Here is a 22,459-nt window from a genome sequence, read left to right on the forward strand (position 1 = left end):
CTTTGCTGGTTTATGTTTCATATCAAGCAATGGGAAAGAGGGGAGAGACCTGTTATCACAGCATTCCCTTGTGTCTTACAGGAGACAGAAGGAAAAACAGTAGAAAACAAACAAAAATGTTATCTCTAAGTCTGTGACTTAATATGACAGCCTTATTCGGACTGCATAAATAATAGAAGCCAAAATCAGTTACCCTCCAAACATGAAACAGAAAAGATTTATTATCTCATTTTGTCTCCAGCCAATGCATTCTTTTTCCTTTCAATATATTCACTGGAGCTTCGTCTGCCTGGTTTTAAACTCTTGCTACTCAAAATTGACACATGGTTGGTTTTCATGTGCCTTTTAACTGTTTTCATCAAAAGCATTAATGGTTCAAAAAACAATTAGGCAGTTTTATGGGGAAAAGGTATATTGGGAACAATTTCATGTAGTGATATGAAACCAGCTTCTTCTTCAATAAATTTATAAATTGCAAACACAATTAAGCTGTCCTCACACTCTTTCCCTAAGTATTCATTGGCACCAGAACCTATGCAACAGGAAATAGTGGGCCAAAGAGATCTATTGGACCTTCATAACTGTTCTATAACTAATATTCCAGGTTGTTTTTATGTGAAAGAGAATTTGAAGTGACAAGTCAAGAGTCTGATGATCTAGAAAACACACAAGATGAGAATTACTAATCATTAATTTCAGTGGAATGACATAGGAAGTTTAAGGTGTTGTGAAAAAGTGGCAGGGGTTTTGGAATTGCCAAAATATTCTACTGTTTAGTGAAAAGGAGTTGTGGAGCAAGTTCTTACTGAGATACATTTGAAATACTGAGTGAGTAACATAATGGTGCTTGTTAATAAAAATGTATGAAACTATGAACCTATGTTTCTCCTCACTGGCTGTTGCTATTAGCAGGCTACTAATATACTCCGTGGTAGGGAAAAAAATTTAGCTAAGCTGTAGCTTTTAAATTGGCTTGTTTTTGTTTTTTTTTTTTTTTTTTTTTGCTATTACAGAGCCTTGCTGCAGGCAGGCATTCACTGAAGTGCTTCACTGTATAATGCCCACACATCAGAAAAAAAGTGATTTCTATTCATTACAAGCATAGACCAAAATGCTCTGACACTTGGCAGACTAAACATCTTCTAAGTTTGTCATATTAAAACTGAACCCTCATAGATACTTCATCCTTATAGGCTGGATTATGGTTTTTTTTTTCCCTTCAGCACACCATCATGTTGAAATAGAGATCATACCTCATTACAACAGCAATACAAAAAACCCTAATGCCCATCTTTTTGCATTGAAATATGAAACAGATGGTAGGGATATAAGAGGTCATATGCATTGAAACTTGTGTGGTGTATTGATTATAGACAGTTTAACTCATGTCCACATTCATGTTCATGGCATTTGTTTCTAGGTCAGTCGCCCAGTGATAGAGAAAGCCCAAAACATCCTGAAGATTGAATATGATGAGCAATGCCTGACCCTGTCAGCAAGGTACTGTTCCCAAATGTCCATGGCAGAGGTATTAAAATTAATTCTTCCAAATAACAAGGTCTTCAGTGCTTTTAAGTACTGACTTTCCCACCATCAGTCTGCAACCACAGCATGCAACAGAATGCCTAGAAACACAGCCAACTTTCTAAATGACACAGTGCCAGAAAAAGACAGGGATGGCACTTTCTTACTCAGAATCAGCATTCGGAGCTCTCATCCTTCCCAGAGCACTTATCGTCTGTGGGGAGTGCTCAGCTACCAGTTAAAGCCTTTTGGTCCATTTCCTTTTACAATCATATCTGAGATTTCCATAGACCTCCACACTCTTCACAGTCCTCAAAATATAATAATGAATTACCTGCCAATTATAAAAGCAAGATGTGTACAGTCCTTCTGTGTTGCAGAGGGGAAATTCTGTTGCATGTCCCCTTTCCCCAGACCAAATGAAGTTGTCATCCCTATTGAGCAGATTGGGATGCACTGCTTGCATTACTAGGTTGCTTCTTTGCCTTTCGTACTCATATCAAGTCCATGCTTAATTAGGATAAATAAAGTATGTGAGGCAACTGTGAGCTGTGTTTGTTTGTAGATAGAACCAGCACCTGAGACTAAGATTATCCTTCTGATAACAGAAGGACAGAGGCTGGGATAGAGCCCCTTCCATCTCCTTGTGCTGCTCATTCTGTGACCAAACTGCCAAAAGTCACCCAAGAACAATTATTCCTCCTCCTATTTGAACTGGCTGGCAGAGTTAATGAGATACCAGTGAGCCAGTAGCCAGCACGCTCTCCTAACTCCATTGCACAACACCCTTGGCCTGTTACACTCACCAAAAGAAGCACCAAAGACATGAAAAAAAAGTCCAGAAGGCTTCAAGTATCTCTAGACTATATTTTACTGCTCACACTGAGGGGCTGCAAGCTGCACTACAGGCCAGTGGTTAACAACCAAAGTGAAAACCTCAAAGCCTTTATATTTGTACGAGACAAGGTGAGTGAACTGAGTAAATACAACATGAATGCCAAGGACTAAAGGCTGTAGACCAGGGATGACCAAAACTCAGAAGTCAGCATGGCTGTATGAGCAGATAGTACTGTAAAGTCTTAGCATTTCCTGCTGAAAATGGCTCATTCACCTGAAGAGTCATGTTATTGGTTTAGCAGGGAGCTACTAACAGATTTGAGCACAACATCTTTATGGAGAAGGCTCATATGCTCTTATATGTTTATTTACATTTCAAAAATATTAATCTTGGACACAGGTATAACTCTGTGGTGCTTATATAAAATACCAGAGAAAATATTAGGATAACACAGTCAATATTACCTCCTGCAAGGTTAATTTAAAGTGATAGTGATAGCGCTCTGACAAAATCCCATCCTGGTCCAATTTCTTTGTTCTGTGGATGTCCCCTGCTGTCTAATGAAATGCAATGGCAACTTGACCCCTTCTTTCTGCTTGCTTAATGATGAATATATGAGCTGACATGGATAACCGATAGCTCAGCACAGAAGATGCATCCCAAAAATCCTACAAGGACCAAATGCGGCAACGGTGGATTAAGGGCTGAGCTTCTGAGTGTCAAAGGTTCAGCAAAAACTCTGCTGAGCTTTCATGCGACCAGTCAAATATCTAATTAAGAACAAGCCTATGCAAATTGACATAATTGATTTTACTTATCAGCATATGGGTGTTACTCCCACATTTAGTCACTAAAAATTGCTAATTACTTCCTAGATATTTTTAATTGAGTGGAAAAGAGGCTTAAGGGGCCAATTAGATACAGACTTTTGCTATGTTGTCCTTCTTACCTGTCTTTCCTAAAGTGGCTTTAATTTCCACCACTATATGGGCCATGATTTCCTTTGTGTTTCTTTTGGGTTTTTTAATCATATATTAATTCTCAAGTGAAGAGAAATTCCATTAAAGAATTAGCAAGACAAACGTTTAAATCAGGAAAATCAGGACTTCTTTTAGTGTTTTCTAGGCAGTGAACATGATTTGTCTGGAAGATGCAGACATCTTCAGATTTCTTAGAAAGTGTAATTTGACAGGTGGTAACTTTGGTAGTAATAAGGAGTGACTAGGCTAAATAGAGCTCTGAGCAACCTGGTTTAGGGAAGGGTGTCCCCACCCACGGCAGGCCCATGGCATGAGATGATCTTTAAGGTCTCTTCCAACCCAAACCATTCTGGGATCCTGTGACTAGTAGTCTTACTCTTGACAGAGGTGATCTCCTGTAACTTAGCTCCTTCATTTCCAGAAGAAGCTACCCCATTTGTAGTACATACACTAGCTCAGGGTTTCTGTTCCAGGCTTGTTGAATTTTGCACAGGCTGATGTTTGTCAGACAAGGGCTTGTGCTTATAGTGCAGAGGGATACCACGTCAAAGATCATCAAGAAAATCTGGAAATCTGACATTTCCTTTCCTCTCTTTTTGTGCTCTTTATTTTTTTTTTTTTTTTTTTTTTTTTTTTTTTTTTTTTTTAAGACCATAAACACAAGTTGTTCTCAGATATCATGTTTGGTGGTCTTCATGAGGACAGTGTGAGGAAATCACAGCTGAACAGCAGCTGGCAATGATACCACTGCTAGTTTTTACAACAAAGGCTAGTGGGTAGCTTTAATGTGAATGGCTGGTATGATCTGGAAAGGGGAGACCACACTGAGTTGCATTCTCTCCAGTGACAGGCTAGAAACCGCTAGAGCTGTGCAGAGTTTCATATGAACAGGAAGTGCACTGTTTGAAATCATAGCAGAAAAAACAGCTAAAACAGGCAGGATACCTCACAGCTGTAACACAGCAAATGCATCTGTAAAATAACAGGAACCCACCCTGCTGGTTTTTGCGGATAGCTGGACTAGCAGGCAAATGCGAAGTGCTCGCTGGTTTGCCTTGTCCACAGGGGGCATCTAGGGGCCAGTCTGGAGAATTACTGGCCTCCACGTGTAACTGCAACTCCAGGGAACACCCAGCTTCCTTCAATAATTGCTATCCTGGCTTCTTCTGTTCCAGGAGACAGGAGGCTGTCTGTGAAGAAGCTAAAGGAAAATGAATCATTCACATCTCTACTGTGGGCAATACACTTCTGCATTTCCCTGTATTCAATTCACCTAAGCAGCCCACTATAGAGATGGGCATAAACACGCTTGTTTTGAGCAGCCCCTGTATGCCAACACTCTATGCACTAGAGTCCCTAAAAGATAGGCCAGACAAGGACAAAAAGACAGGACAAAAAGAACCACTTCATATTGTCCTGTGTGATCCAGGATTGAGCAGCTTATAGCAAAGCCAGAGACTACTTTGAAAGAATTTCTGGGTATTTGGTTCCTTCTCAGTCACAGTCCTAAGCATGGAGCTACACTAATCATCACTCTGAATATGTCCAACAGTCAATTTTGTTCCTGGTCAGAAAATTACAAGTTCAGTGCAGTTGTGGGGAAAAGCAAACATTCATGAAGTGAAACTTTTCTCCTCTGATCAGTTTGTTTCAGCCCCTGCTGTACATGGCATTGACTGCTCTGCTGTATTTCATTCCCCAGCTCTTGCTCAGAAAGGGATGACTGGTACAGCTGCATCACCAAACACATCCCAGATGACTGCAAAGCTCACAAGACTTCGACTTTCCACAGTAGCGTGGAGGTAAAAGGAGGCCAAATCTTTCAATACTTGAAAAGGGAAGGGAGAGAAAGACAGAGACATGAAAGGAGGAGGGTTGAACAATATGGAGTTCCTAGTAGCCATACATTCTATTTTCATTTAAATAAGCATACCAAGCTTGAACAGTGAAACTCATCACAGCTCATGGGTCACCTCTGAAATATTAATCACACTCCATACTCTATGGCCTCTGCTTCTTTCTTCTGGAGGAAGATTGTTTTGTCCTAACAACAAACAAGTAGTTATTTTGGATCTATTAAAAAAAACTACAAACTTCACAGATTAAAAAAAAAAACTACCCATTAATTACACTAATATCATATACACAGTAAAGTCACTATCAGTGCAAACCCCACCAGCAATATTGAAATTATACCAGTGCAATTATGCATATTATTATCTCATTATTTTCAGTTATTCTACTCCTAGTAGGTTTTGCCTAGGAGGCAAAACCTGCATCTGATAAAAATTTAAAAAGCTATTTTAGATTACATAGAGCCCCAGTTTTATTAAATACAGAAGAGTGCTGGTGAGGCCACATCTGGAGTGCTGTGTCCAATGCTGGGCTCCTCAGTATGACACGTGGAAACCTTGGGAAGAGTCAAGAAAGGGCAGCAAAGCTGATAAGGGACTGGAGCACCTCAGATAGGAGAAAAGGCTGAGAAAGCTAGGACTGTTCAGCCAGGAGAAGAGAAGGCTCAGGGATCATCTACTGTATGAATACCTGGAGGGCACAAAGAATAAGAAGCTGGGCTGTTCTCAGTGGTGTCCAGTAACAGGACTAGAGGCAGTGGCCACAAACTGAAACACAGGAAATTTCTTTAAACAGCAGCAAACACTTTTTCACCCTGAGGGCGACTGAGCATTGGCACCCAGGGTTGCCTGAGGAGGTTGTGGAGTCTCCATCCTTGGAGATGTTCAGAAGACACCCATACACGGTTCTTGCCAACTGCCACTACATGGCTTTGCCTGAGCAGAGTGGTTGAACCAGGTGACCTTCAGAGTTCCTTTCCAAATTCAACCATTCTATGAATTATTTTTTTAAGACATCAGAAAGTAAAAAATTAATTCAAAAACAAATCGGACTTGTTTTTCTGGCCTGTATTCGAATCTACTTTCAAATATTTCACAGAAAAATCATTTGAAATGAGTCAGTTTAATCTAAACCAAATCCTTTTTCAACAAATGAAACAATAATTTATTTTGCATCTCTGCCTCTGGTATAAGCTTGAATGTGCACATTGAGAAACTTGGAGGAATTTGATTTGTCTGTGTTTAGATCCTGTGTGTCGGCAGAAGCCTAATTTCCATACAGGAAACAATCCTTCAAAAGCACAAAATTTGTCCTACTTGTGCAAAATGCTGAGCAGTTGTGAAATCCAATGGGGCATTCATAATACTTTGGTGCTGAACCTGAAGTAGCACACCTTGTTAGCTTGCATTTAGTTCCACACTGATTGTGGCTCCCTGGGCTTGGAGCAAAGGCACCTGAACATCACTGCCATGTGATGCATTTCAAGAACTAGGAACAGTAAATACATTTTCTAAAACTGCTTACACATATTGAGATCAACCAGAAAGCATGGATCAGATTTGGAGTGGGGTAAATTCATCTTTGGCTCTACTGTTTTCTTTATCCTCCCTTCCCTTATCACACAGCTGTCCCAAGGTGTAATGACAACGAGCTCAAGGGCTTTTTCGATTTAAGGTTGTAGAGCTTTTTTTGGATATCATTTCAAAAGCTGCTAACAAAAAGATGTTTTTAAGTCATGTTCCTACCTGCAATTTTCATATGCAATTAGTCAGATACTTTTCTGATGTGGAAGAGTGTCAGGGCCTGACCAAAAATAGATTTATGTGGATTTTTACTTTTTGTGACTCGCTTTAACAGCAGTGTGTGCTAGTCTTTCAATGCTGAAGCAGCTGTATGCCACTTATAGAAGTGCATTAAGAATGAGAAAATTTGGGGATCTTAGTAGGTGAAGGTAGACTGAAATGAGAGAATTGTATGTAATGCAACAGGGCTGACTAAGTGGACTTAGGAAGTGTGGATGCTTCTTCATTTATTCTTCTTTGATTTTAAGCTAAGGGAAAGGCTTGGAATACCCTTGGGTGAGAGGCCTCCTACACTGGTGCCCGTGTCCCATGTCATGATGTGCATGAACTGTGGCTGTGACTTTACCCTCACTTTGAGGCGACATCATTGCCATGCCTGCGGGAAGGTAAGAGCTGTGCCAGCTTCTCAAGGGGGTTTTATTCACACCTCTAGGACACTGGAGGCCGCTGCTGTAACCCGAAAATTTGTAGCAACATCAAAATGACAATTCGACTTCTAATAGAACCAGTGAGCCCTTTGCTAAATTAGCTAGTTAGGTTTCTACTGTTACTAGAAGGAATAACAGTAACTTTTCCTTAAAGTCAAATTACCTCCTTAAAGCTAGTTGTTAAAGGCTGACAGGATAATTGTTTTTGAGTGCAGCCCTTTTATCTAACACACAGCTAGCTCTAGAGACAATGAAGAAATCGACTGAAAATACAGGCTCTGTTCTGGACCAGAGCAGTAGCACAACTACTCCATGTCCTGTCCCTAGTAACAGCTGGCAAAATGATCTTCCAAGGAAAGTGAAGAAACTCAGCAGCAGAGCATGGTTCGATCGGTGACTTAAAGGGACTGTTTCCTCTCTGCTCCAAAGAGTTATTGCCTTTTGCCCTAAAGCTCAGGGGATCTATAAGCTTTCCTGGTTTTATCCCTAGACCTCTGACTAAAGAGATTTGCCTGTATACATAAAACTGCAGTCCTGTTTTAAACCACTGCTGTCTTTTAACCTGATTTTAAAATTTATTTTAATAAAACCAACAGTAATTTTTGATAGGATAAAAAAACGTTTAACTTAATCTTTTTTCCTAATTCCACTGAGAAAATCAATCTGTACTTACACAGGGTTTGGAGGAGCACACAAATTTGTTTAAGAAAACAATGTTACTTACAAAGCTATGAAAACAGAAGTCATATTAAAGCAGTCTTTCTGTGATTCAGTGGTGGGAAGGTGTAAATTCCTGGAGAGAAGGACACAGCAATAGCGTGCAACCAAATGCAGTGACCAATTCTGCTTGGCTTGCAACAGTGTAAAGCTACAGCAATCACATTTCAATCAGCAGGCGTTTCCCGACTGCCACAGATTCAGGAGAGAGTCACGTCTGGTCCACTATCCAACTTCCTCTCCCAGCCAGCTCAGGGGATTTGTTTTGTATGTGCATATCTATAAACTTATATTGTATTTATGTGCCTCTCCTCTTGCTGAAACAGATTGTATGTCGAAATTGTTCAAGAAACAAGTACCCTATGAAGTACCTCAAAGATCAAGTAGCCAAAGTCTGTGATAGCTGCTATGTGGAACTTAAGAAAAGAGGTAAGATTCCTTCCTTCTTGACAAAACTGACAAATCTATTTCCTACTTGTATAATGGGGATGATTTAGGACCTGCCTTCTAAATTGTGTTTTGTTAAATAGTACTCCTCATTTCAAGTTTGAGGCATGTGTACTGAGGTTCTGGGAGAGCCAGGCTCTATAGCAGCTAAAACTGCTTAGTGAGCCATAAAATCAAGTTTAGCAAACTGTTTTTTCAGACTGGAACAGAGGAAACTTAGGTTAGCTCCACAGAAGAAATTCTTTGCTCAGAGGGTGATGAGGCACTGGCACAGGTTTCCTGGAGAAGCTGCAGCTGCCCTGTCCCTTGGAAGTGTTCCAGGCCTGGTTGGACCGACCTTGGAGCCACCTGGTCTAGTGAAAGGCATCCCTGCCCATGTCAGGGGATGGAACAATGTTGGAGAATTTTGCTCAGAATTGGCTTAAAAGGCAGCTGTGAGGAGCATATTCTCACAGCCTGTTTCTGTAAACAGCTAAGTTCTCAAGTCTGTCTTCAATAACTTGGAGGCCTTGAGAACTTTCATAACAGGGTGAGAAAATAAATCTTGGATTCAATAACAAACCACAGGTATTGAAAACAAAAGGAGGGGTTAGTGTTTGTTCTGTAGCCTATCGTGAGCTCGAGTTTTGCAATATGTATGGCCTAATTAACACGGTTATAAAAACCTGCATTTTGGATCAATAAAACGGAGTCGATGCTGATCAACAAGGATGGGTTGTCTCCCTTCGCTTTCAACAGAACAAGATGAAGTTTAAGGTCTCTTCCAACTCAAAACATTCTGGGATTGTATGATTATAAGCCAGTTCTGTGAGACCTCCCTTAGCCTTTGGATAAACCAGAATAATGATAAAAACAATGTCCTACGAGGAGCAGCTGAGGACTGAGTTTGCCTCCTTTGAAGATAAGGAGTCTGGAAGGTGCTCTCAGAAGCTTCCTGAGGAGGAGACATGGAAACAGTGGTGCTGATCTCTTCTCCCTCTGCTCCAGTGACAAGACACATGAGAAAAGTTCAGCACTTCAGCAGGGAAGGCTCTGACTTGATATGAGGAAACCTTTATTTTACCAGAGGGTGGTCAAACATTGGAACAGGCTTTCTAGAGGGGTAGTCTATACCCCCTGCCTGTCAGTGTTTAAGAGACATTTAAACAATGCCCTTAATAACATGTTTTAATATTTGGGCAACCCTTAATTGGTCAAGCAATTGGACTAGATTGTTGTAGGTTCTTCCTAACTGAACTATTTTATTTTGTGATGTAATTATAGGTGATAACTATTCCCTGTCATTTCCAATTAATTATCCATTAAAATAAAACATGTCTTTGTGGTTCTTCACTGTCCTTATCCATGTTGTTGCTTTTACAAAAAGAAATACTAAAGCTAAGTGCAGAGTCACTAAGAGATGCTTTACAAGGCAAGTTTATCTAGCTATAGATGAAAGTATGAATTCAAAGCAGAAGAGCTACTGCCTATCTAGAACTTTGTATTATTATCCTACTGTATAAGTCTCTTCTGATTTAAGTACACATCCAAATAAAAGACAAAAGGGGGTGAGGGGTTACAGATATATGAACAGAGAATGAACAGGAAATAATTTTCTTGCACAACTACTCATGTAGATAGTCTCTAACAGTAAGCTTACTACATTGCCAGGAAAAAAGGCATGGACAGATGAAGCTTCGTTTTTTCCCTTCTGGTTAAAGAAATTCACGCTAGCCAAGAAAATACATCAAACAGACGCTGTCACAACAGCCAAAAAAAGCATCCCCAAGCCAATGTGTGTCCAGAAACAGTAACTAAGATTTGTGCTAAACTAATGCTATGCTTACTAAGAGCTTTCAAATAATGTGTTGCCAGAAGTGAAATCATGAAGATATTAACTCAGACACATGGGCCTAATGGAAATTTTCAGATACAGAATAACTGTCTCCCATGTACGACTCAAAGATAATGAATGGTTCATACAGAAAGAATGTTGCATTAGTAAATCTATCCTGGAAAGGTGTTGCAGAACATAAAGGAGAAAGACGTCAAAACCATTTGCTTAATGCTCATTTTAAACAAGAAGAAAACAAGCTGTGTTTTGAGCTTTGTCAGCTTTCTTGCAGGCCTTTTCAAGAAACTTTAGGTTAGTACCATTAACTGAGGGTGCCATGGAACCCATTCATCAGACTTTAAAAGGTTATTTGAAAGAAAGGCTGAAGTAAAAACTGTGTGTAAAGGAGGCATTGCATGTTCCATAGTTATTTATATTAGTGTATCGTGTCTCTACCCTAGCCTGATATATACCAACTTATCAATTTCCCCCTTCCCTTTCTGAATTTTCTTAATCTTGCAGAGCGACCACTAAGTGTGAGCTTCCCTCCAGCTTCATCTAGGTGTTCAAGCAGTGCCTTCTCCTCTGTTTTCCACAATATTCATTATTCATCTTTTAAGAAACAGAAGAAAATCCCTTCAGCTCTCATGGAGGTAGGAACCAAGCTGCCTGAGAAAGGCAAGGAATTATAGAAAAGTGTGTGCTCATATTTCAGCTGCTGTGTTTTTAAATTATACTGTGTGCAGTGGGCTCAATACATGCCTTGGTTTACTTTCATCGTGCAATTTCTTTTTTTTTTTGCTTTTCACAGTAGTGTTCACAAAAATACTCTGAGCTCTGGAGATACCACAGAAGTGTCTTGAGCCCACTGAGAGAGTGGGAGAGTATGGTACTTTAATTTGCTCATCAGCCTATGAAATCTTGAAAAAACTAAAATGCTTTCAGGGCACTAGTCAGAACAAGAGGGCAGATCAACAGAGCATGATATACTGGTCATCAGTTACCTTTCTTAAGAAGGCCCTTACTTCTAAAATCTTTGATTTCAAGAGAAATAAAATAACACTTACTTAGGAAACAGACTTACTTAGTGAGTAGTCCTTGGCAGCCAATTCAAGAGCGTGCATGTTTCACCAGGCACTTCCCTTCCAGTTCAAACAAAACTATTTCAAATCAAATGGGTAAAATCTTGACTTTGCCAATGTAAACAAAATTTCCACTAATTTCAATGGGGACATGATTTCTCCAATTGTGTTAGTATTCTTTCCAGGAACAAGGTGCCAATCATGTTGATGACTGATTCTAGGTAGCTAAACTGCCCACTGAACTTGAGTACAGTAAGGCACTCCCATTTCTGCAGGCATTTATCATTGTATTAAAGAGACTAGGGTGCAAACATTTTGCTGAACTCATTGTGCAGTTGAGACACTGCACAATTTCTTGAGGTTTGTTCATGAAACTGTGCCAAAGATACAAGCACGTAATACAAACACACAAATTGAGTACTAAAAGAACTAGCAGGCAGAATTTCAACCCCATGAGGAAAAAAGCATCACCTTTTTATCCACAGGGAAGCAGCACATCTTTATTAACATGAACTATCTCACAATAGCATTACTCCATGTCGTGGAACATTTCTGTGCTGCTGCAAAACACTGCTATTTTAATTCTCAATCATCTCTTGTATCAGTGTTACAAAAGCTGCTTTTGAATCTATGTCCTTTGTTTCCAAATCCAATACTACTATAGTTTACTGCTGTAACAAATGATGCACACTGCATTCTATGTGTGCATGTGTATAGTTCCATCTACTCAAAACCTGGATTTTTGAGAACATTAAGCCTTCAGACTTCAAAATATTTCTATAAGAGGAGCAAGTCTTCTCAGAAATATTATTTCAAAAATGAAACCAAGTCATTACCAAAGTGATTAACATAAATTAATATAAAAACATGACAAGGCCCTATATATACCTACGTCTTAAAAGTGTTCAGCTACAAGACTCTACTTCACTTCTGGAAGCATGTACTTTTAAAATATGAAAAGCACCCCAAAGCCACCAGATGTGGGAAAAGGGACAAATTTGGCTTTTCAGAAAACAACTGTAATCTTACTGACCTCAATAATAACTCAACTGCATATTTTCCATTGGAGTAACTGAGAATTAAGTTTACCTATAAATATTCAAACAGTTAAAAAGAACAATAATAGCATGCTTATATTTTTTCTGTATCAATACTTTTAAGGTTTCACTTAGTGGTTGGTGTGATGCAAACATGCATAATCAAGAGGGGAAAAAACTTTACTGTTACAAATCCTGATTTCTCCTTCTGTGCTCCAGGTGGCAGCCTCAGGAGAGGGAGCTACCATAAGTGGTTACCTCAGCAGATGTAAGGGAGGCAAAAGACACTGGAAGAAACGCTGGTTTGTTATCAAAGGCAAAGTCCTCTACACCTACCTAGCAAACGAGGTACTGTGTAATCTGTCTTGAAATAGTTTTCTATCCGAGACTCCTTCTTTGCTTCCTACAGGCAGGAGACCAGTAAATGGGAAAGGTATAAATGGTAGTTCTTCCAACTACCTGCTACTGAGACCGGGTCCTAACAGACTGACTTGGCCACAGTCCTACCTGGACCTGTCACATGCTGCCCTTCATTATTTGATTTCTTATTATTCATACTATTTTAAATTGTCAACCACTGGGAACCTTAACATACATATTTACACCTAAAGACTTCAAGATCCTTCCATATTCTCTGGTGCACTTAGTAACTGTCACATATTTTTGTAGAGGGAGAGTACTATGATCCATTTTGGGTGGGGAGGAGGATCTTGTAGTTTGGCAAATATAAATAAGACATGCTTGTCCAACTAGCACCAACAGAGAAAGACAGGAGGCAGAAGTGAGAACAATGCCTTCTGTATTGGCCTGCAAGCTCTTCCTTACAGTCAAGGAGGCTGGGTATCAGCTAGATCATTTTTATGTATTTTATCCCTTTTCTTATTATATAATAGCTGTAATACAGATGAACTTGAAGTGTGATATAAAGTTTGGTTATAATTGACAGATTTCATAAGCAAAACCATAAAAATTCATTTTGCTCAAATAAAGGATATAGAATACAAAAACCTGTCAAAGCAATGCTTGGTACTTTAAGCCTTTAGAATACTTTGCAAACATCAGATATTTAAACTTGAATCGCCACCACCCCTGTGCTGGTTACATGAAGCAATGTTATCCCCTTTAAACAGATGAGGCGATTGAGTCACAAAAGGATTCATGGCCAAAGCCAGCAGTTCAGACCGTTAGCATCAAATTCTGTATCCAACACAATTGCCTTATCTCTTTTAACCTTAAAAGTGATTATTTCTCATTTAGCAATTGGAAAAAGGCAATAATGGGTTATTTTACATTCCTAGGCTGCAATTTATCTTCTAAAAGCAGAGACAAAGGCAGTATACACATATAATCTACCTAAACATAGTGACCAAAAACTGCAGCTATCAGTAACAGCTTAACTGCAATTTTATTAAGACTTATGGTTTTCTTTGACTCGTACAAAGCTGTGTCTGCCAAGCTAAATTCATGGGAGTAAATTAATGATTAATTGCATTACTAACTAGGAAATTTCCAAGCAGCCTTTTGGAAAGCATGTGTGCAGCTTGAGAAAGAGCAGATTTCTAAAAAAGTCACTCATGCTGTGAAAAGAAATGACAAGGTACCAAAAGAACCACTACTTGCAGCCAGCAAATAAAAATGATTGAAATAAACATAACTGGAAGTGAGTCTCAGCCTTTCAGAACTGCTGCTGTACTCTTAGTAATCTCAAGTTTGTCTCCTGGACCCTAATGTCAAAGGCAGCCATTAAATGAATGGCTAATTTGACCTTCATGGCCACATGGATGATTATGAAGAACTGGACTTTGAGAGCTAGTGTTCAAGACTCAGAGTAGATAAAACATGTGCAGTACACAGGCACTGCTCCTGTTTGGGTTAAAAGCCATGTGTCCAGCAGAACATCCACACTACCGCTTTTGCAGAACTGTCACAGAAGGGTTGGATCATTTGCTTTTCAGAAAGAGCCCTCAAACTGTTACAAGCCTTCTCTCTACATTTTGGTTCGCTTCTTCACTTTCAGGACAAAGTTGCTACAGAAAGTTTGCCTTTGTTGGGTTTCACCATTGCCCCAGAAAAGGAGGAAGGAAGCGTGGATACAGTTTTTCATCTCTACCACAAGCAGACCCTCTTTTATAGCTTCCGAGCAGAGGATAACAATTCAGCACATAGGTATGGGGATAGACTTCCACATCAGCCAGTGAGCTTATGTGAGGATTTGTCCCTCCCTCACTTCAGAACACCTTTGTAACAGATGAAAAAACAGCTTTCAGAATTTTGATTAAGCCAGATTGCATGTGACTGGCCTGACTGACATTAAAAATCTACCTGGTGCTTTTCAGTTCCTTCAGGAAGGAGAATTTGCTCCCTTCTGTAGGTAGAGACTGAGCCTCAGGAGTCATAGATAGAAGTCTGTCAAAAGTGATTACTGTAGAAAAACCTTCTAATTTATATGTTAAATTTACCCATTTCTTAGTTTTCTCATCCACAAATAATTGTTTGGATTTCCCACTCTAATGTTACTGCTTTCACATAATAAGATAGCCACAAGATTTGTAATAAAAACCCAGCACCCCAAGACACACAAAAAAAGAAATTAGTATTTATAGGAGGTTTTGTTGCTTTAAATCATACTTTGCCATATTCATCTTTCCTATTCTAAGACAGCACTGACTTTGAGATTTTACAATAAATGACTGATCAAGATTGTACTAGAAAGCAAGAGTCCCAGTACTCTGCTCCCCACTTTAATCACAGAACTATTGTTCCTCATTAGAGCTGGGATGGAAAATATAGTCTTCTTCAATGCTTTATGTTCTTAAAGTACTTATTTTTCTTAAAATGCAAAAAAAAAAAAAAATTTGTATGTACCATTTTTCTTTCCTCTACTTTTCAGGTGGATTGAAGCCATGGAAGAAGCGTCCATATTATAGCAGCTTTCACTCAATGAACTTGGAATAAATTCTCAGATTTCTATACATTTCCAGCAACACTCTTCTGACTTACAACATTGAACAATGTATTTCAGGCCCGCTGGCCCCACACACTGGATCTGAACTGTTTCCAACTTGCTCTTTTTCTTCCTTCTTACATACACATTGTTGCAAATGAAAATATCAAGATAAGAGATTATTTATGGTGATCTTTATGTCTGTGCAAGTTCAGCCTGTACTATAAGCTTCCCTTCTGATCCCACAGTAAACTAAGTTTAACATCAAGACCTGGAAATATTGACTACAGTAAGTAACAGACTCAGTTTTACTTATTCCAGAGCACTATTGTATCTCATTGTGTTGGTTTTGTTGTCTACTGTGACATGAGAAATAATGCAGTAAACAACAAATGATCATTTAAAGCACTTTATCATTTTTTATTGAACTACAGCCTCATTTTCTTCATGTTTCTAAGGAGTTCTGTGGCCTGATTTATTAATTGTCCATTAACAGGCACCAGAATGAAATTATGCCCTGCGTATTCTAAATTGCTTCCACAGAAAATGATGGAAAAATACAATTTACCTGGTCTACCAACACTTCTCTGTGATCCAACATAGTTACTTACTATCAATTTATAATTTTACACAAATCACCATATAATTTACATTAAAGGTTTAGTTTCATATCACTGCAGTACTTTGAAATGCACTCCAGTAACTCTACAGAGCCAGATGCTGAATTATATCTCTCTAAATACTTCAGACTCAAACCCAAAGGTTATTTTTAATTTATTATTAAACTACAGACAGTTTTTATTTAACACATCTACCTAGTAGTGTTAAGATTTTTATCATCTATTTAAATACTGTATCTTTATTTTCAAAACTCCTGTTGTTTCTGCTGTTCTTGTTAAGAAAAATGTCATCAAAAGTTGGTCCACATAACCAGTACAGCATTTGAAATATGCTGGGTGGACTGAAATGCACTTGTCTGAACCTGCTCTGCTGGAGTAATTTGGAATTCCTGTGGCCACACCTGTCCTATGTCAGACTGCTGTGGTGTTTTACACCAGCTGAGGATACAGATCTCCGGAGTTTGGGGGTAGGGTTTTTTGTTTGGTTTGGGTTTGGATTTTTTTTGTTGTGTGGGGTTTTTTTTTTTTGGTTTTGTTATTTTGGTTATTGTTGTTGCGGTGGGGTTTTTTATGTTTTAGGTGGGAGTTTTTATAAAGAAGATTGAGAAGTGATGTTCTAATCATTGCAATACAGTGATTTTGTCCTCAGTCATAATATTTAACTGAGGAACAGAATTACATCTACGATTAAAATATATCTTTATATAAAAATAACATGTTCAAGAATTTACTTACATTAAATTATATTGGCGGGAATTTTTATTGCTTTTATTTTTCCCTTTCTTCAAGGAACTTAATGGAGATCTGAATTTTTGACCCTAACAATTTTTTTAGAATTTTCCATACTTTTTAAAGGTCTATAATATATATCAAATGGTAAGGTAGGTCAATTTATCACCAGGATAAACAAGCTTAAAGAAACAAATACACATCTACCACTAAATAAAAAGCTCATTTTGGGGTTGTTTTTTTTTTATCCATCTGACTTTGACCATTCCATTAAGCATATATTATCATGTGCAAACAGAAACCAAGAATGAGAAAAATAAAACTTTTGTATTCTTTAATTAATGGATGAACAGCAAGGTTAACTTTGTTTCATGTAGAGCCATGGCCTTGCTACCAATACACTGTAAATGTTTATCCCCCCTTGAAAACATTTTGCACTAACAAGAAAAATAAGACAACATTGAATACAGAGCAAGATCTCTAACCATGGTCTGAAACAAAACAAAATTCACTAGAGAATGACAATATTATGAAGATTTAGGTGCTGACATGTAGTGACTGTTGTATGAAGCTTTCAGCTGGAAGCAGGAAATTAACATGAAAATATTTTGTAAAAAATAAGATACAGTGCTATTAAACATTGGTTAAAGTAATGTAGAGAAATAAAAGAGCAAAACATAACTGCAGTTCTACAGGCCTTTCCTTTACACCATTATTACCTTCTTTAATTCCAGCTTTGCAGTTTCAGTTACTGTTAACAGACACTTGCCTATTGAACAGTTCTCTGACAAATAAGAAAAAACATCAAATCTGAAGATGGTACTGGAGGCCTTCTGGTAGAAACAGGATTTACACCTAATTGATATGATGACATGTTTCAATCACACTGATTTACCTTCTGTAAAGCCCACCTACTTTACTTCATCTTGACTTCAGTTACAGATACAAATGGTCTCAATGCAGCATAAAGAGGAAAAAAAAGAAAATGTCCTCACAATTTCAGTCCTACTGTTAACTGAATTTGAGAAAAGCTAATAGGCACCAGAGACAGAAATTTTAATTTCAGAGTTATTCAGTAATCACCTTTTAGAAAATGCTAACATATTATAATAGGGGTGTATACTCAGTTTACTACCTGACATTTACTTACACAGCTTTTTCTTACTAATTTAACGCTAATATTACTCTTTTAAAACAAAATTTTGTTCCATGTCTTCACAAATACGATAAAAAATTTAGTACTAAGCCACAATGTACAAGCTGCTCAGCCAACACCTGGGATCAAGCTTCTGCCATTTCTTGTTTCAGAGTTCTTCTGTTTGTTAATTGATTTATTTAAAAACATTAAGGTTATTAGTTAATATCTGCAAATAATATTTAGACCTATTTTACGGTATATGCCTAGTTAAAAATCTTAAATCTTAAAAGTTATTAAATTCTTTTTCAAATCAAAGTACAAGTCATTTGGAGATGGAGAATACCAACATGACAAGAGGCTATACCACTTACTCAAGCACTGCTGGTCAAGACCTTGGACTGCTACCCTTCCTGAGCTGGTTCTCTGCTGCTTTTGCCACACAGCTATGAATACCAACCAGGCTTTCCTATTTGCATGCTGCTTTGATACAAAAGCAGTAAAAACTATGCTGGCTGTAACAACATTAAGTGAATATAACTGCTTGGGAAGGTGAAAGAAGGAGACAATATTCAGTGAGGGGAAAAGGTATTCCTTTAAATATTAAGGGAAAAAACACTAGTCTAACTCCACAAATAACTTAGGAACATAACATACAAGCTTCTGTGTATTAAAAGCAGTATGATTCTTCAGCCTGGGTAAAACTGTGACACCACTTTTCATCAAATTCTGACAAGAAAGTTTCTAGACTCCAGGGAATTGTGGTATGAGGTCAAAGGTAAAACTTGATGATCATGGAGGTCTTCCCCAGCCTTAATGATTTTATGTAGTGATATTTTTCTGCAATCAACAAAACCTACAGCGGACAGCAAACTCACTTTTACTCAGAGACAAACATGGACAAATGAGGGCAAACCTCCCACTTGTTGGAGGTCACCAGCTTCCTTCTACACGGCCCAGCCACGCACAAACCCAAATGAAAGGCATGAGGACTCACACTTTAAAAATCATCTGCTAACATTTAAAAGAGAGACTTAAATTGAATGTGGTATTAACAAGACCAAACAGTTCTGTTAAAACTTTGTCAGTCACTTGTAATTGTTGAATTCTTCTATACTAAGTATTGGTTCTGCTCTGACAATTTATCTTGAAAGCTCCCAGAAAATTTTAAACAACTGAAATGAGAACTTAATAAAAACCCCAAACAACCGAGCTCTACAGTACTGTCTATCCCAAACATTCAAAACACATGAATAACCTCAAAATCTATTTATATTTTATACTACATGGCACACATCAAGTTTTAATCCCTCTTAGTCCATTATGTACTTTTACTGCCACCACCATGGCCAGAGAGAGAGCTTTGGCCTCTTGCGGCCCACACGTTCACTGTAGAGGTCCTCTCCTTCCATGCCTAGAGCCTCTTTCCCTCCCTGGAAGTACGCACATCTTACCTCTGTTCCATAGGGAATTTAGTCCATTCTCCTGGGCAGGAAACAATTTCTGCAGGGTCTCTTCCCTTCTGTTTTTGCATGGCAGCTTTGTAGCTGCCTCATTTTTTCTTCTGAGGCAATTATCCTATTTAATGGGAGGAGCTAAAACGTCCTTGTTATCAGCAGGTGCGTTTGAAACTGACCACCATCACAATCCTTTCTCAGCTAAGGCTGGGAGCAGTTCACTCTTTCCGGGCAGGAATTGCGGCCCGAGGAGAGGCCTCCTCGGGCTAGCCCGTGCTCCGCCAGGAGGGCTGCCCTGGGGAGGGTAGCCCGTTGTCCCGTCAGGGGAGTGGCCCTGGGGAGAGCAGCCCTGAGGAGGGCAGCCCATTGTCCCGTCACGAGGGCGGCCCTGAGGGGAGCAGCCCTGAGGGGAGCAGCCCTGAGGGGAGCAGCCCTGAGGGGAGCAGCCCTGAGGGGAGCAGCCCGTTGTCCCGTCAGGAGGGCAGTCCTGGGAAGAGCAGCCCTGAGGAGGGCAGTCCGTTGTCCCGTCACGAGGGCGGCCCTGAGGGGAGCAGCCCTGAGGGGAGCAGCCCTGAGGGGAGCAGCCCTGAGGGGAGCAGCCCTGAGGGGAGCAGCCCTGAGGGGAGCAGCCCTGAGGGGAGCAGCCCGTTGTCCCGTCAGGAGGGCAGTCCTGGGAAGAGCAGCCCTGAGGAGGGCAGCCCGTTGTCCCGTCACGAGGGCGGCCCTGAGGGGAGCAGCCCTGAGGGGAGCAGCCCTGAGGGGAGCAGCCCGTTGTCCCGTCACGAGGGCGGCCCTGAGGGGAGCAGCCCTGAGGGGAGCAGCCCTGAGGGGAGCAGCCCGTTGTCCCGTCAGGGGAGCAGCCCTGAGGGGAGCAGCCCGTTGTCCCGTCAGGAGAGCAGTCCTGGGAAGAGCAGCCCTGAGGAGGGCAGCCCATTGTCCCGTCACGAGGGCGGCCCTCGGTGCAGCTCTCGCTCGCGGGCAGGACTGCGGGATGACGACAGGAGCCTTCCATGAGGAGCAGAAGGGCAAGCAGGAGCTGATGTATGCCGGCTGGAATCGCCCATATCCTGAGGGCTGGATGGGAGAGGGAGTGAAACGACACTTGGCAGAAAGCGGTGGCTAGAGAAGGTGGTATGTTAATTTTAGGCTTTCTCACCATCCACATCCATTTTAACTGGTAGTTAGATACATTTCCCCCAGGTCTGCTTTGCCCACGACAGTAATTGTTAAGTGATCACTCTGTCTTTATTTTAACCTATGAGCTTTTTCATGTCATTTTCTCCCCATCCTGCTATAAAAGAGGAGGGGAAAATGAGTGACTGGGTTATCCTGTGGCTGCAATCCACAGTAAGCTCACCACTGTGCGGTAGACAGGTATAATTATTTTCTTTGCTGCCAGTCTTGTTATTAACCTTGACTTGTAGAGTAATCTCAGTGTTCTTTGAGGTTTTCCACCTCTGGCATCTTCTATTAATTTCTGTCCAGTCATAGCTATGGCCAAAAAGCAGTTTTTACTAACACTCCTTTATATATCTGTATATATAAATTTAGCAAATTTCAGCATTATCTAATACAATCTTGCTTATTAAACAAGGGCATACACTGTTGTTCTATACTTCGTTGAAATTGTTGCAAAAACCACAGTGAAATTTGTCACAATGTTAATGCAGCTTTCCTCAACCTTAGTTTGTGTGGTGGAGCTGTACAGCAAGCATGATTACTCTCCACCAGAGCTCAGAGTAAAACTGCTGCAAAGCTTTCTCCTGTCAGAAACAAGGAAGATGGAGGAGACAAATCCTCCTGCCTTCTAAACCTTTCCTCAACTTGCCCATTAGGAAACACTGAGGGGGGGAAAGCAGCCATTCATATTTGGCTTTAGCATTTTCCATTTTTCCTTTCATTTGGTCACACTTTGATGTATATTTTAAGAAGTTAAAAGAAATATCTGCTTCTAAAGGTATGCACGTCCATATTTTGAGAATTTGACATTTCTTCATGTATTTAACATTACAGCAATAAACACCCAAGACATTTTTGAAACATTTTCCTTTATTTGTGTATTGCAAACATATCTGCACATCACATGCTTTACTCATTTCTGGTCTGTGAAAGTAAGGCTGTAATTTGTAGGTCTAGTACATTAATCACACCTTTACCCCAAGGAGTCAGTTCTAAGAAAAAAAACTACAAACAACCTTCCAAAGAAAAATTAAAAAAAAAAAAGCATACATACTGAATAGTCAACAGCACCTCTTGTTTTCTTGTTTCTGTGATTGTTGCATTTAACTGCTCTCTCTTCCATATGTTTTCTTTCAGGTGTTATCTTATTCATCTAACTGCTCCTTAAATTAGCTTCTGTAAAAATTATTAGAGTCAAGGGAAACCTACTAGAAGCATTAAGAACATTTTGATATGAGTAGGTTAAGGATAGCTAGTTATGACAGGGAGTGAACATCCGATAGCCTGTAAGAAGACAAGCATTGACAGGTGGTAAACTCTTAAACCACCTCAGCTACACCCAAACTTGTGTCATGTCTATTTGTGTTTGAAGGCACAACATACCTCACTCACAGCCAACTTTGCCATAAGAGCCCTAATCAATGACATTGACTTTACAAAATTAAATAAAAACTCAACAGTCTGGCGGCGGCGTTTGTGAGAGCTTGCTCAATTGTGAGGCCACCTTTGACTGCATCCTCAGCGAGGACCAAGATTCACCTGGAACATCAATACCATCAGCGCACTGGACAGCAACCGCCAACCCGCGACCTCGGGCTTCCGGCTGCTGAAGAGCCTCCCGAGCGAGAGGGACAAAGGCGGTGAACGTACCTTCCCCTGGCTGCCCCGGAGGCCAGGCTCCCGGCGGCACTTCCGCGGCGCGGCCGGAGCGGTGCAGGGCTCGGCAGGCTCGGGAGGCCCAGGTAGCCCGGTAGCCCCTCCCCGCCGCCGGCCCCGCCCCGCGGGGGATGGAGGGGCCGCGGCCGGGCTGGCGCTGGAAGAGGAAGCGGGGACGCGCTACCGGGCGGCGGCGGTGGGGTCACGAACTCTGACC

At 40.2% G+C, this 22,459-nt stretch overlaps 1 protein-coding gene across 1 annotated transcript in view; it reads left to right on the top strand.

Annotated features, from left to right (window-relative positions):
• FGD5 (FYVE, RhoGEF and PH domain containing 5) overlaps window positions 1-17,478 on the top strand; it is a 76,452-nt gene extending 58,974 nt beyond the window's left edge. Inside the window, exons 14-21 of the mRNA XM_058031906.1 lie at window positions 1,421-1,500; window positions 5,045-5,144; window positions 7,247-7,384; window positions 8,470-8,572; window positions 10,926-11,056; window positions 12,742-12,870; window positions 14,540-14,688; window positions 15,413-17,478. Coding sequence (XP_057887889.1) covers window positions 1,421-1,500; window positions 5,045-5,144; window positions 7,247-7,384; window positions 8,470-8,572; window positions 10,926-11,056; window positions 12,742-12,870; window positions 14,540-14,688; window positions 15,413-15,449 — 867 coding nt within the window. The 3' untranslated portion in view covers window positions 15,450-17,478. The remainder of the gene's footprint in view (window positions 1-1,420; window positions 1,501-5,044; window positions 5,145-7,246; window positions 7,385-8,469; window positions 8,573-10,925; window positions 11,057-12,741; window positions 12,871-14,539; window positions 14,689-15,412) is intronic.
• The last annotated feature ends 4,981 nt before the right edge of the window (window positions 17,479-22,459 follow it).

This window comes from Melospiza georgiana, chromosome 11 (assembly GCF_028018845.1).
Source record: "Melospiza georgiana isolate bMelGeo1 chromosome 11, bMelGeo1.pri, whole genome shotgun sequence".
NCBI classification, from domain to species: Eukaryota; Metazoa; Chordata; class Aves; order Passeriformes; family Passerellidae; genus Melospiza; species Melospiza georgiana.